The 15,178-nt window shown below is 45.3% G+C and overlaps 1 protein-coding gene across 2 annotated transcripts in view; it reads left to right on the top strand.

Moving 5' to 3' along the window:
* Positions 1 to 15,178, top strand: part of SPEN (spen family transcriptional repressor) — a 92,092-nt gene continuing 76,914 nt past the window's right edge. The window contains exon 1 of one of the 2 annotated variants that reach the window (XM_034956134.3): positions 1 to 475. In XM_034956134.3, the coding sequence (XP_034812025.3) occupies positions 393 to 475 (83 nt within the window). In that variant the 5' untranslated portion in view covers positions 1 to 392. The remainder of the gene's footprint in view (positions 476 to 15,178) is intronic. The other variant, XM_034956140.3, reaches the window with a different exon arrangement.

The following is a 15,178-nucleotide window of genomic DNA, read 5'->3' as shown; positions in this document are numbered from 1 at the left end:
GTGCGGCGGCGGGAGGCGGGCCGCGCGCGCCAGTGGGAAGCGTCCGGCTGCCACAGCGCCAGCTCCGTCGTAGTCGCTGCCGCCCGTGTCCCGCTCGCCCCTCCTCCCGTTCCCCCGCCCGCCCCTGCCCGGGCGCATGCGCTGCCGGAGCGCGAGGGTCGGCTTCGGGTGTGTGGTGGCGGCAGAGCTGAGCTGCGAGGCCCGAGAGTCAGAACCTGGGGGAGAGGGATGGTCTCTGCACGGGGGGGAGCCGGAGGAGCCGCCGCCGCTGCCGACGCCACCGCCGCAGCCGCCGCCGCCGCCGCCCCGGCACCCGCCTCCCGGCGCTGACGGTCTCGTACGAAGCCGGCGAGGGGGAGCCAGCAGCGGCGGTCGCCGGCACGCCGCCCAGCATGGTCCGGGAAACCAGGCATCTCTGGGTGGGCAACTTACCCGAGAACGTGCGGGAAGAGAAGATCATCGAGCATTTCAAACGGTGAGTGACACGAGGCCCGCGGCCGCGCTCGCTCCTCGGGCGCCGCTTCCCGCCCCGGCCCGTTGCCGGCCCCTCCCGGAGCGCGGAGCTGGTGAGGAGGACTCCGGCCCGGACCCACGGGCGCTGTGGGACCTCGTCAGCCGCTCGGCCCGCGTCGCGGCGTTGGGCCTCGGGTGTCGGCGGTGCGGGCGGCCAAGCCGCGCCGCCTTCGAAGAGCCCGCGGGGCCCCGGCGGCCGCGTCCCTGACGAGGGAGGTGACCGAGGCTCGGCCTCCACGCAGCCGGCGCCCCGGGGCTGCCCTCGCGTCGGCCCGGGAGTCGGTGGGAGATGGGCTGGGCGGCGGGGTCGCGTCCTTGCGCGCAGTGCCCGGCCCGGAGCGGCCGGGACCCAAGCCCGCCCGACAGCCGGGTCCGGCGCCGCCACTCCAAGCTGCTCTGCGGGCGCTCGGCAATGTCTGACTTCGGGAGGGTTCCGTGCGAAGGGAAAGGCGGTGCGAAAACAGAAGTCGCAGTAGGTACTGTGGACGCGTCGCGGACCCGGAGAGACCATCTAGGACCTCTCCGGAGGATTTGCAGCCTTGAAACTCACTGGGAATGGCAAACGTTTCTCGTTTTTGCGGGGCTGGGTGGAGAGTGGTGTGAAATAAATTGGTGCGCCCGTTTGGGCTTCTTCGTCCCCGGCGGAGGAGACCGCGTCTGACAGGAGGTTGCTAGCCCCGGCGCCCGTAGCCTCGGGTCGCACTCCCCGGCCGCCCTAAGACCCTGGTGCCCCCCACCCCTGAATTCCCGAATCAAACGGTAAAACATTCCAAACCTTTTACGATGAGAAGATGTAGCTTAAAAAAGAAACCTCCCCTGAATATTTTTGTGAATTATAAGAATAAATGTTGTCGTTGATACATCTTATTGAGTAGCGTGTAGCGCGTTTTCTTTGTGAAATGCCTGTGTACCGTAACAGATAGGCCTCCGCATAAAACACTTATTAAAATGACGATTGGCTTGGACTTGGTGCAGATTCAGAGGGACCATAGCAAATCTGTGATTGTCCTCGAAAATGATAGTTTATTCCGATATTTAAGACCCTGGAAGGTTTTAAGTTTGGCTTTTAATTTCCCTTACTATGTAGTGAGTGAAGGAAATTATGGAGCGTCCTCATTAATGAGTCACCATGGGAAAAATAGATTGCGTCGCTCGCTTTGAGCCGCTTGGATAAGGAAATGGAAGCAGCGGCGGCGGAGCTCCTGTCTTTTAAATGGAGGATCATTGATTGTGTTGGTGGTTGCTGTTACTGGGGCATTAAACCCTCGCCGCTGGAGCGCGCGTCTGCGCGTGTCCGCGTGTGAAAAGGAGCCGGGAATCGTGGAGCCATTCATAACCTGCTCGAGCTGTCCTCGGCAGGCCGGGGGGAGGTGCGCGCTTCCAGGGACTCTCCCGGTGTTTACTACGTCGTGCCTGAGAAACCAGGCGGGGGCGGGGGGAGGCAGGGAGCAAAAATTCACCTCTGTGCCCTAGGATGAAGGGGAGACCACGGGCTGGATTGGGAAGCAGATGGGAACTTTCTCTTCCTGGCGCTGCTCCACCCCTTACCCGCCCCCCACCTCCTGCCTCCTCCTCGAGTATCGTCAGTGTTTTGATGGAAAAATCATTTAGGTGTACATTATTGGAGTGGAAAAACCACTTAGATGTGCTCACTTTAATCCCCTGTGGACTTTCTCTGTAGGTCTCTGCCTGGGAAATTCGTATGCACCGATGTGCAAGCACGTGCATTGCAGCATTCGCTCGCTCCTCAGTGTTATGTGCCTAGACGTGTCATTTCTCATTATGCAGATTCCAGAGACATTGCATGCTTATGGCTGGGAGTTTGGCCCCTCTGCAAGATGAGGGGGCAGAGAGAAGAAAGAGGAAATCGTCCCAGGCAGCTTTGGAAGGGTTCTTAGTGGACGGTGCTGCGGTCTGGCTTGTGTGAATGACTTTCTAAAATGGCGGCCAGGACCCACTTTATGTGGGAATCAGCAGAGCCGATCTCAGAATGCACAGAGGGAGGAGGGGGCGGAGGATTCGAGCTGCCTTGGAAAGCGGCAGTCTGGAGGAACATTACTGTATTAAAAACGGCTTAGCTGGCAGTTTGCTCACGACTGCATTCAAAGGAGTATCTTACCTATTGCAGAGTAAAAGCAGATGCTACTGATAAAAGCAGGTTATTTTAAAACTAAGCAGATCATGTGTCCCTGAAATTCTTTTATTTTAAAGGTTTTTTTTTCATTTTTAAACAAATCTATTTAGTTGTTTAAATAGACAGTACATTTTTATGGGTTCAAAGCATGTGAAAGGTATACAGAGAAAAATCTCCACCCCTGACCCTGGAATTCCCAGTTCCCACACTTCCTCCCCTCACCCCCCAAAATCCAGGTAATGTCTATTTCTGGTTTCTTGTTTATCTTTCTGCATGTACAAGAAATGTTCCTGCTGATCCAGCTGTGGAGCTAAGTGGACCTTGTTTGGAGGAACTCAAGGCCTTTTATCCCTATTGTGGGATATATTTTGTAAAATGTGTGATTGCTACTAGGAGTAAAAATGAAATCTGAATAATTTAAGTGAAAGGAATAAAAAGGTAGTTGTACCAGAACGATGGCTCTGCAAGAAAATGAAATGGTATTCACTTCTGGTGTCTTGTAGAAATCAGAATGAGAAAAACCATGCAATACCTATATTAAAACTGAACTTTTAAGTGCCTACTCTTACCCTTTTCCCTAGCTGATTACATTAATAACTGTTTTACAGGATTAAGAGGTGTACACTGGGAATACATGATATAAAACGTTTTCAAGATGAATGTTCTCTTAACAGTGATTAGGCTTTTGTAGTAAGTGTTTGCATTTTACAAAAAGATTAAACCAGACAGCTTTGGGGACAGCTTAGAGACATTTTAACAGAAAAAAGAGGTCAGTCAGTTCTTTAAAAATTTTTATATTTATTTTTAAATTTACATTCTGATTAGTTGTTTTGTTTGTTTGTTTGTTTTTAAATGGACAGTAGATTGAGGGGAGGATGGCGATTTGGCTTTTTCCTCCCCAGTGCCAAAGAAAGACCAAATCCTTAAAACATAATCAGAACATTTACAAAAATTGGCTTTTCTTTTCTTGCAATAATAAATCTGTTGTTATTTTTACAGTTTTCAGTTTGCGGATTTAAAAAAATTAAATGAGAACTATTTCTGAATCGGGTTTTAGTTAACAAAGATTCATTACAGGGGCACAATAGAGAAAGTCCTTTCCTTTGTATGTTAGCTGGGTTGAAGGGGGAAGGGAGGAGTTATACAACAATTGGTTCCTGTCTTTTAGTTATGAGAGGGAGAGAGGTGTGTGCAAAGGCGACTCCTTGAATTAGAATGAGCAAATGAATAAAACCCTTAAAATATTTAACATTTTTATCTTTTCAGATTTTAAGTAAGTTGCGAATTTAGTTCTTCCCATCCATCTCCAGTTTTAGAGACTAGGTTAAAGATTATGCGGAGGTAAAGTGAGGTAGCCCCTCGTGTAAAAATATTGTTAAAGAGGCTGGGTGCGGTGGCTCACGCTTATAATCCCAGCACTTTGGGAGGCCGAGGCAGGCGGGTCACGAAGTCAAGAGTTCAAGACCAGCCTGGTGAACATGGTAAAACCCCGTCTCTACTAAAATACAAAAAATTAGCCAGGCGTGGTGGTGTGCATCTGTAGACCCAGCTACTTGGGAGGCTGAGGCAGGGGAATTGCTTGAACCTGGGAGGCGGAGGTTTCAGTGAGCTGAGATCGTGCCACTGCACTCCAGCCTGGGGGACAGAGCAAGACTCCGTCTGGGGAAAAAAAAAGAATGAGACCCATTTAAAAATGTAATTTGTTTTTGCTGATTTTAAATGTTTGATCACAGTGGTTTTCCTGAGTTAAATAGATGGAATAGCTATAACATTTTATGTATATTCAGATATCTTTACCTCTGGGACACAATATAAAATATTGAATTTCCTTGTCCTGACTACTAGGGATATTTTTAGACTTAAACAAATTTGACTCACTGTAGCCTGTATCATTGTTACGTCGCTTCTTCATTTGAGACCAGAAGGTTTCTATGAAACCACTTCTTGTCTATGGCCATACCACCCATACCACCCCCATCCCGTCTATGAAACCACCTCTGGTTTTGAATATTCTGATTTCCAATATCTATTTGCATGATAGGCTTTTGCACATTTTAAAAATAAAACAAAAAATTCAGAGTTATCTTGAAACATTAAAAATTACACAGAATAATTATAAAGCAATACAGAATAATACAGAAAAATTATACAGAATAATTATACAAAATAATAAAAAATAATAAAATGGGTTTTATTTCCCAAAAGGAACGCCCCTGGTAGATTGGAGGAAAATATAGGGCTCACTGCCAGGAAGAATGATAGTGTTTTGCTTGTGTGGAGGGCACCTTTTTCTAACTACCTTTGTTGTAGACTCGTGATTGCTGGGATTGTATTGTGTGGTATACTTATGAAGAGGTTTCAGGCTTGATTTATGGGACATTTTAAATCCTGTGAACACTAATCCTTTGGGAAAATTTATGTAGGAGGTTTTTCCAAGTAGTCTTTCAAGTTTCCCTTTCCCCCTAGTTTGAAATTTTACTGAAATTTTTTAAAAATTGAAAATATTCCATGAAAACCAGCATATCCACTTGGAGACTATATATTTCTTTGCTTTTATTAATCGAGTGACTGATTGATTGAGACAGAGTCACCCAAGATGGATCACGGCTCAATGCAGGCTTGACCTCCCAAGCTCAAGTGATCCTCCCACCTCAGCCTGCAAAGTAGCTAGAACCACAGGCATGTGCCACCACACCCGACTAATTTTTTATAGGGATGGAAGGTCTCCCTATGTTGCCCAGCCCTGGTCTTGAACTCCTGGGCTCAAGTGATCCACCTTGGCCTCCCAGAGTGCTGGGATTATAGGCATGAGCCAGCTTGCCCAGCCTTTGCTTTTATTTTTATTTTCATTTATTTTTATTTTTATTTTTATTCATTTTTTTGAGATGGAGTCTCACTCTGTCACCCAGGCTAGAGTGCAGTGGCAGGATCCTGGCTCACTGCAACCTCCTCCTGGGTTCAAGCACTTCTTGTGCCTCAGCCTCCTGAGTAGCTGGGACTACAGGCCCGTGCCACCATGCCTGGCTAATTTTTGTATTTTTAGTAGAGACAGGGTTTCACTGTGTTGGCCAGGCTGGTCTTGAACTCCTGACCTCAGGCGACCAACCTGCCTTAGCCTCCCAAAGTGCTGGGATTAGAGGTGTGAGCCACTGTGCTGGTCTATTTTTATTTTTATTTTTTGAGGTAGAGTCTCGCTCTGTCACCCAGGCTGGAGTGCAGTGGCTTGATCTCAGCTCACTGCAACCTCCTCCTCCCGGGTTCAAGCGATTCTCCTGCCTCAGCCTCCTGAATAGCTGGGATTATAGGCGCACACCACCATGTCTGGCTAATTTTTGTATTTTTTTTTTTTTTGAGACGGAGTCTCACTCTGTCACCCAGGCTGGGCTGGAGTGCAGTGGCATGGTCTCAGCTCACTGCAACCTCTGCCTTCCCGGTTCAAGTGATTCTCCCGCTTTAGCCTCCCGAGTAGCTGGGATTACAGGCACTTGCCACCACACCAGGCTAATTTTTGTATTTTTAGTAGAGACGGGGTTTCACTATGTCGGCCAGGCTGGTCTCACTCCTGATCTCATGATTTGCGCGCCTCGGCCTCCCAAAGTGCTGGGATTACAAGCATGAGCCACTGCGCCTGGCCTAATTTTTGTATTTTTATTAGAGTCGGGGTTTCACCATGTTGGCCAGGCTGGTCTTGAACTCCTGACCTCGAGTGATCTGCCTGCTTCTGCCTCCCAAAGTGCTGGGATTACAGGCGCCAGCCACCATGCCCGGCCTGCTTGCTTTTGTTTTTAAAACATTTTTAGTGTTAGTTTGAGCTGTAGTTAACCATCCACAGTATTTAGAGTAAATAATGTAGTCTGAAAATACCTTGAGTGTATATATTCATTAAATTGGGCTCCTGAATTGTGTTATTAGATGATTTGAAATAAGTGCTGTTCAGCCCCTTGAAACACATATATTAGCCTGCTGAACAAGGAGACTAAATAAAGTACATTTATCTGTAGTTAAATTAACAATCTTCTTTACTATTTGGTTTAAATTTTTCTTTAAACTTATTATTTTTACTTGCCTTACAGCTACACATATTTTGAATGAAAATAGTGTACTCCTCTGTGGAAACGAATTAGAATGTTAATCATTTTATTAGAAAGCATGTAATTTTTTTTTGTTTGTTTTTGAGACGGAGTTTCGCTCCTGTTGCCCAGGCTGGAGTGCAATGGTGCTATCTCGGCTCACCGCGACCTCTGCCTCCCAGGTTCAAGCAATTCTGCCTCAGCCTCCCAAGTAGCTGGGATTACAGGCATGCACCACCACACCCAGCTAATTTTGTGTTTTTAGTAGAGACGGGGTTTCTCCATGTTGAGGCTGGTCTCGAACTCCTGACCTCAGGTGATCTGCCCACCTCGGCCTCCCAAAGTGCTGGGATTACAGGCGTGAGCCACCGCGCCCGGCCAAAACCATGTAATTTTTATGTGATATCTAGCTGGTTTTTAGTGTGTGGAAATATGCTTTGCAGTGAGTGAAAAGATTTTTTGGATATAATTTTAAAGTATCTCAATATTCAGATTGTTCTCCCTACATGTATTCCTGTCTGCCAAGTTGAAGATTACAAGCATCTAAAAAAACCATAGTGGAATGGCTCTATAAAATCCTAACTTAAATTTAGTGAATTCTTGGATTTAATTACTTATGATTTCATTTTGAGTATAGAAATGAAATGAACTCTAGCATATTTAAAGATTTGTATTATATAGTTTAAGGAACTGCTCCAATCCTTAGAATTAAGGAAGATTTGTGGGAAAATTCAAACGAGAAACACTATTTCTTATCCTGTGTACCTGGTGCTAGATTTTTAGTCCAGCCTTAAATGCAAGGGTTGCATGTGCTTGTCTTTGTATTAGATGCTGTTTGGGTCACTAGGGAACATTGCCAAATGATATGAAGATTCTTTTAATTATACATTGTATTGACTTTGATTGTTATATTCCCATTATGTTACACATAACGTATGTACTTTTACATATAATACATTTATAGTTTCTTTGATTCTTAAAATTGACTAAAAGTGATTTTTTTTTTACACATCATTTATTTTTCCTTTGATTTAAAAACTGGGGCTTATGTACTCAAAAAACATTTTGCAGTTTACAAAACTACATTTAACATATAGCGATTTGTCTTTTACCAATCAAATTGGTAGGTAGTAGAAGTATTTTGTCTGAACCAGTAATTTTTTTAAATTACACTGTTTGCAGCTGGGCGCGGTGGCTCATGCCTGTAATCCCAGCACTTTGGGAGGCTGAGGCGGGCGGATCATGAGGTCAGGAGTTCGAGACGAGCCTGGCCAACATGGTGAAACCCTATCTCTACTAAAAATACAAAAAATTAGCCTGGCATGGTGGCAAGCACCTATAATCCCAGCTACTCGGGAGGCTGAGGCAGGAGAATCGCTTGAACCCAGGAGGTGGAGGGTGCAGTGAGCCAAGATCATGCCATTGCACTCCAGCCTGGGTGACAGAGCAAGACTCTGTCTTGAGAAAAAAAAAAAAATTATGCTGTTTGCAGTGAAGGCTCATTTGCATTCAAGATTATTTAAAAGTGTCCTTGGATTAAAAGATAAAAGAGTAATTTATTACTTTATTGTGTGAAAAGGATGCTAGAACCTTTTTTTTTTTTTTTTTTTTTGAGACGGAGTTTCTCTCTCTTGCCCAGGCTGGAGTGCAGCGGTGTGATCTCGGCTCACTGCAAGCTCCACCTCCTGGGTTCACACCATTCTGCGTCAGCCTCCCAAATAGCTGGGATTACAGGCATCTGCCACCACACCCGGCTAATTTTTTTGTATTTTTAGTAGAGACGGGGTTTCACCATGTTAGCTAGGATGGTCTCGATCTCCTGACCTCAGGATCCGCCCGCCTGGGCCTCCCAAAGTGCTGGGATTACAGATGTGAGCCACCGTGCCTGGCCAGATGTTAGAATCTTTAATGAAGACCTCGTCGATCAGAATTCAGGAGGAAGTACTAAACTTGGGTGGGAAAATACCTCTTTATTTTTAGTAACTTCTTACTGGGATCTAATGTTTCCTTCAACTATAATATAGAGAAAACTAATAGTAGTTGTGATTTTCGTCACCAATACAAATCATATATATTTTCATATTTTATATTACAGTTTTTGGAAATACTTCATTATTGTCATCACAACTTGGAAATTACAGTGGCTGTTAGATCTGCTGCCAGATACTTTTTTTTTTTTTTTCTTGAGACAGAGTCTTGCTGTGTCGCCCAGGCTGGAGTGCAATGGCATGATCTCGGCTCACTGCAACCTCTGCCTCCCAGGTTCCAGCAATTCTCCTGCCTCAGTTTCTCGAGTAACTGGAATTACAGGCGCCCACCACCATGCCCCGCTAATTTTTGTGTTTTTAATAGAGACGGGGTTTCACCATGTTGGCTAGGCTGGTCTTGAACTCCTGATCTTAGGTGATCCGCCCACCTCGACTTTACAATGTGCTGGGATTACAGTCATAAGCCACTGCGCCTGGCCTAGATACTTTTATTTGGTGTGTTAGTAAAGAAGCATATATATTACTATATGATCAATTTGTGTTATATATCTTAAAAATTCTATCTCAGGAATTTTGAACATACACAAAAGTGGACACAATAGTCAGTGAATCCCAAGTACCTATCGTTCATCTCCAACAACCATCAGTTATGGCCTTATCTGCTTTTCTCCTTCCTGTATTTTTTTTTTTTTTCTTGAGACAGGATCTCACTTTGTCACCCATGCTGGAGTGCAGTGGTGTGATCACTGCTTACTGTGTTCCTTCAACCTCCCGGGCTCAAGAGATCCTCCCATCTTAGCTTTCCAAGTAGCTAGGACTACAGGTGCACACCACCATACTCGGCTAATTTTTGTATTTTCTGTAGAGACAAGGTCTCACTCTGTTGCCCAGGCTGGTCTCGAACTCCTGGGCTCAAGTGATCTGTCTGCCTCGGCCTCTCAAAGTGCTGGGATTACAGGTGTGAGCCACTGCACCCAGCCTTTTTTTTTTGAGACGGAGTCTCGTTCTGTTGCCCAGGCTGGAGTGCAGTGGCGTGATCTCAGCTCACTGCAACCTCTGCCTCCCGGGTTCAAGCTATTCTTGTGCTTCAGCCTCCTGAGTAGCTGGGATTACAGGCGTGTGCTACCAACGCCCAGCTAGTTTTTCTATTTTTAGTAGAGACAAGGTTTCACCATGTTGGCCAGGCTGGTCTTGAACTCCTGACCTCAAGTGATCTGCCTGCCTCAGTCTCCCAAAGTGCTGGTATTACAGACGTGAGCCATCGTGCCCGGCCCCTATTTATTTATTTATTTTCATAAAAAAATTGTTTTTTTTCTACCCAGGTTGGCGTGTAATGGCATAATTATGGTTCACTGCAGCCTCGACCTCCTGGGCTTGAGGTATCCTCCCACCTTAGCCTTCTCAGTATCTGGGACTATAGGCATGAGCCATAATGTCCAGCTAATTAAAAAAATTTGTTTTAGAGACAAGGTCCAGTGGCTCACACCTGTAATCCCAGCACTTTGGGAGGCCGAGGTGGGTGGATCATGAGGTCAGGAGATCGAGACCATCCTGGCCAACATAGTGAAATCCTGTGTCTACTAAAAATACAAAAATTAGCTGGGTGTGGTGGCACATGCCTGTAATCCCAGCTACTTGGGAAGCTGAAGCAGGAGAATCACCTGCACCTCGTAGTTGGAGGTTGCAGTGAGCCGAAATCGTGCCACTGTACTCCAGCCTGGCGACAGAGCAAGACTCCGTCTCAAAAAGAAAGAGAAACAAGGTCTCACTATGTTGCCTAGGCTGGTCTTGAACTCCTGGGCTCAAGTGATCCTCCTGCCTTGTCCTACCAAAGTGCTGGGATTACAGGCATGAGTCACTGGGCCCAGCAAAAAAAAAAAAAGTTCAGGATCAGACTACAACTCCCACATCCCCTTTTCCCAAATTCACCAGTTAACATTTTGTCACATTTGCTCCATTACCCTCTGTTGTCTTTATGGCATGATGTCCTTCCACTCTAAATTCTCTAGTGTGTACCTCCCTGAAACAAGGACACTTTCCTGTATTGCCACCCTGTAGTCCTCCTAGTTAGGAAATCAGAATTGATACAACACTACCACCCAATGCATAGCCTAGGTGTATAGTAGGCTCTACCATTGAGGTTTGCGTAAGTACGCCCTGTTGTTTTCACAATGATGAAATCACATAAAGATGCATTTCTCAGAATGTATCCCTGTTCTTAAGTGATGCATGACTATATTTGGATGATCAGTTGGATTTTAAAAGAGCTTGGCCAGGTGCAGTGGCTCTCGCCTGTATTCCAGCACTTTGGAAGGCTGAGGCAGGTGGATCACCTGAGTTCAGGAGTTCCAGACCAGTCTGGGCAACATGGTAAAACCCAGGCTGTAAAAAAAAAAAAAAAAAAAAAAAAAAAAGCCGGGCACGGTGGCGCACACCAGTAGTCCCAGCTGTTCAGGAGGCTGAGGTGGGAGGATCACTTGGGCCCATGAGGCAGAGGCAGCAGTGAGCCGATACTGCGCTGCCGCACTCTACCCTGGGCAATAGAGAAAAACCCTGTCTCAAAAAACAAACAAACAAAAAACTTAATGTTTTGAAATAGTGTATAGCTATTATATGTGACATTGGTGTATCAGTTACTTTGAAATGAATCCTTCTGCTAACCAGCTGTGTTCTTCAATCAAACATATCTCTCCTTAATTAGTATTTTTAAAGTTTGAAATAGTTTTAAATTATATTGCAGTCAGTTTTCTTTTTTAGTTTTTTTTTTTTTTAATTAAGAGATGGGGTCTGACTATGTTGCCCAGGCTGCAGTGCAGTGGCTATACACAGGTGAGATCATAGCTCACTGCAGCCTCCAACTTTTGGCTTCAAGCAATATTTCCGCCTCAGCCTGCCAAGTATATAAGATTACAGGTATGTGCCAGTGCACTCTATTTATAGTTCATTTTCTTTTTCTGTTTTCTTTTTCTTTTCTTTCTTTTTTTTTGAGAGGGAGTCTTGCTCTGTCGCCCAGGCTGGAGTGCAGTGGCGGGATCTCGGCTCACTGCAAGCTCCGCCTCCTGGGTTCACACCATTCTCCTGCCTCAGCCTCCCGAGTAGCTGAGACCACAGGTGCCCGCCACAGCCCCCGCCACCACGCCCGGCTAATTTTTTGTATTTTTAGTAGAGACAGGGTTTCACCGTGTTAACCAGGATGGTCTCTATCTCCTTACCTTGTGATCCACCCGCCTCGGCTTCCCAAAGTGCTGGGATTACAGGCTTGAGCCACTGCGCCCGGCCTGAAAAGGAACTTTCATCACAGCTTTGTGTCTCAAAGAGTTGTAGCATTTTATTTCCTGTATATTGGATTGATTTGAAATTTGTTTTAAAAATGATTTTCGAGAGGACTTTTCCTAAAAAGACTTCTTATTTCTGGAGAAAGCTTTTAGTTTTAGAGATACTATAATTCAGAAGATTAAAATGTTGACTGGAGAGGCTCAGGTATTTAATAAGTATAAAGAATGATCAGTTAACATCTTTTTTTTTTTTTTTTTGAGATGGAGTCTCGCTCTGTCACCCAGGCTGGAGTGCAGTGGTGCGATGTCAGCTCACTGCAAGCTCCACCTCCCGGGTTCATGCCATTCGCCTGCCTCAGCCTCCTGAGTAGCTGGGATTACAGGCGCCCGCCACCACACCCGGCTAATTTTTTGTATTTTTAGTAGAGACGGGGTTTCACCGTGTTAGCCAGGATGGTCTCGATAACCTGACCTTGTCATCCGCCTGCCTCGGCCTCCCAAAGTGCCAGGATTACAGGAATGAGCCACTGTGCCTGGACTTTTGTTTTGTTTTGTTTTGTTTTGTTTCTGAGACAGAGTCTTACTCTGTGGCCCAGGCGGAGAGCAGTGGCACGGTCTTGGCTCACTGCAATCTCTGCCTCCTGGGTTCAATTGATTCTGCCACCTCAGCCTCCCAAGTAGCTTGGACTACAGTTGCGTGCCACCATGTCCAGCTAATTTTTTAAAAAAATTGCTTTTTGGTAGAGATGGGGTTTCATCACATTGGTCAGGCTGAGTGACTTTTTTTTTTTTTTTGAGACAGAATCTCTGTCACCTAGGCTGGAGTGCAAATGGTGTGGTCTCGGCTCACTGCATTCCACCTCCCGGGTTCAAGCGATTCTCCCGCCTCAGCCTCCCAAGTACCTGGGACTATAGGCACATGCCACCACACCTGGCTAATTTTTGTATTTTTAGTAGTAACGGGGTTTTAGTATGTTGGCCAGGCTCGTCTCGAACTCCTGACGTCATGATCCACCTACCTCGGCCTCCCAAAATGCTGGGATTACAGGTGTGAGCCAGCGTGCCTGGCCCAGATACTTTTTTATGGAGTAAGGATAAAAGTCACTAGTTAAGTGAAATATTAGAAATATTTGTATATTTCCCATAGTTTTAAAAAATTATTATTTTACTGAAAAGTAAGTCCTAAGGATAGAAGCTGATTTCCTTCTCAGCAGTTGTACTGTAAATAACAGTATTAGTAAGCACCTTTTCAGAGTCCTTTCCATTCCCAGCAAGGACTCTCTTTTTTTGGTGGGGGGAGTAGTGACAGGGTCTTGCTGTGTTTCCAGGCTGGTCTCAAAACTCCTTGCTTTAAACATCCTCTCACCTTGGCCTCCCAGAGTGCTGAAATAACAGGACTGGGCCGGGTGCGGTGGCTCACTCCTGTAATCCCAGCACTTTGGGAAACTGAAGCGGGTGGATCACAAGGTCAGGAGTTTGAGACCAGCCTGGTCAATATGGTGAAACCCCGTCTCTACTAAAAATATGAAAAAATTAGCCGGGCGTGGTGGCACATGCCTGTAATCACAGCTACTCAGGAGGCTGAGGCAGGAGAATTGCTTGAACCTGGGAGGCCGAGGTTGCGGTGAGCTGAGATTGCGCCACTTTACTCCAGCCTGGGTGACAGAGTGAGACTCCGTCTCAAAAAATAAAAAAACAAAAAACAAAAATTGCAGGAGTTAGCCACCATTCTTGGCCTTTTGAGGGACTCTTGATGTGGATTTTTGCTAATTTATGATTTAGTCCCTTGGCTTCTGCTAACTTCAGCTTTGTGTTTTGTAGCCTTCGTGTTTGGATCAGCTTGCCTTGCACCTTTTTTCTTAATCTAAGTGCTTTGTTTACTGTCATTACTTTAATAAATGTTTTATTTTGGTTATTAGCAGTTCTATTTACAATTATACTTCAGTTCTTCCTAGAAAAGTACTGTGTAAATCAGATACATTTATGAAAGCTACTCATTAATTATTGTGAGAATAGTGTCCGAATGTTAGCTTAATGGTCATCGTGATTATTTATATTCCTGCACTTTACTTTTTGATTCTTGCAGTATAAACTCCTGTCTTGTTCTCTGGGGAGGAAGCACACTGAATTTTTTCTAAGATTGTCTAAAATATTCAGGCTTTTTATTTACTCTAACCAGTAGAATCTAAAGATTACAGAAACTTCGGAATTTTTCTCATAATTTGACAATCTTTTGAGAGGTTTGTCAGTTGAACACTGTCCCTTTGTTAAAAGTTAATTTTACTTAATAAATAATTTTTCATTAGATTGGAGTAAAATATAATGTGAGTATGTATGTGCATAAATAATTTTTTTTCGGTGAAGTGCGGGTAGCTCATGCCTGTAATCCCAGCACTTTCTGCTTTTTTTTTTTTTGAGACGGAGTCTCGCTCTGTCGCCCAGGCTAGAGTGCAGTGATGCAATCTCAGCTTACTGTAAGCTCCGCCTCCCAGGTTCACGCCATTCTCCTGCCTCAGCCTCCTGAGTAGCTGGGACTACAGGTGCCCACCACCATTCCTGGCTAACTTTTTGTATTTTTAGTAGAGATGGGGTTTCACTGTGTTAGCCAGGATGGCTTCGATCTCCTGACCTCGTGGTCTGCCCACCTCAGCCTCCCAAAGTGGTAGGATTACAGGTGTGAGCCACCGCTCCCGGCCGAATCCCAGCACTTTTCCCATTCTCAGTGGGTAATAAAAGGTAGTTGGGTGTGGTGGTATGTACCTATAGTCCAGCTACTTGGAAGGCTTAGGCGGGCAGATCACTTGAGCCTGGGAGGTTGAGGCTGGATTGAGCCAAGATTGTGCCATTGGACTCCAGCCTGGGTGACAGTGAGGCTGTCTCAGAAAAACAAAACAAAACTGCGCATGCACACACACACAGACACATATAATTTTTTTCCTTACTGGAGTAATGAAGCCTGCAATAGTTCTGAAGAATGTCTGCATTCAGAGCTTTACTGGAAATAGATGCCTTTTCCCAGGAGTTGTAATTATCAAGTTTTCTATGTTCAGGAATCCAGGCACTCACCCTGGATTCAGTAAACAGATAGGGGTATAGTTTTATTGGTTGAATTAAGCTTATTCTTGGTCTTAACATTTTCTTAAAGCCTTTCTACTTAGAACCAATAAATAGTTTCTAATATAAAAAAGTAATCTGGCT

The sequence above is a fragment of the Pan paniscus genome, chromosome 1 (genome assembly GCF_029289425.2).
Source record: "Pan paniscus chromosome 1, NHGRI_mPanPan1-v2.0_pri, whole genome shotgun sequence".
NCBI classification, from domain to species: Eukaryota; Metazoa; Chordata; class Mammalia; order Primates; family Hominidae; genus Pan; species Pan paniscus.
The sequence above is the reverse complement of the archived record's forward strand: the minus strand, read 5'-3'. Positions and strand labels throughout refer to the sequence as shown.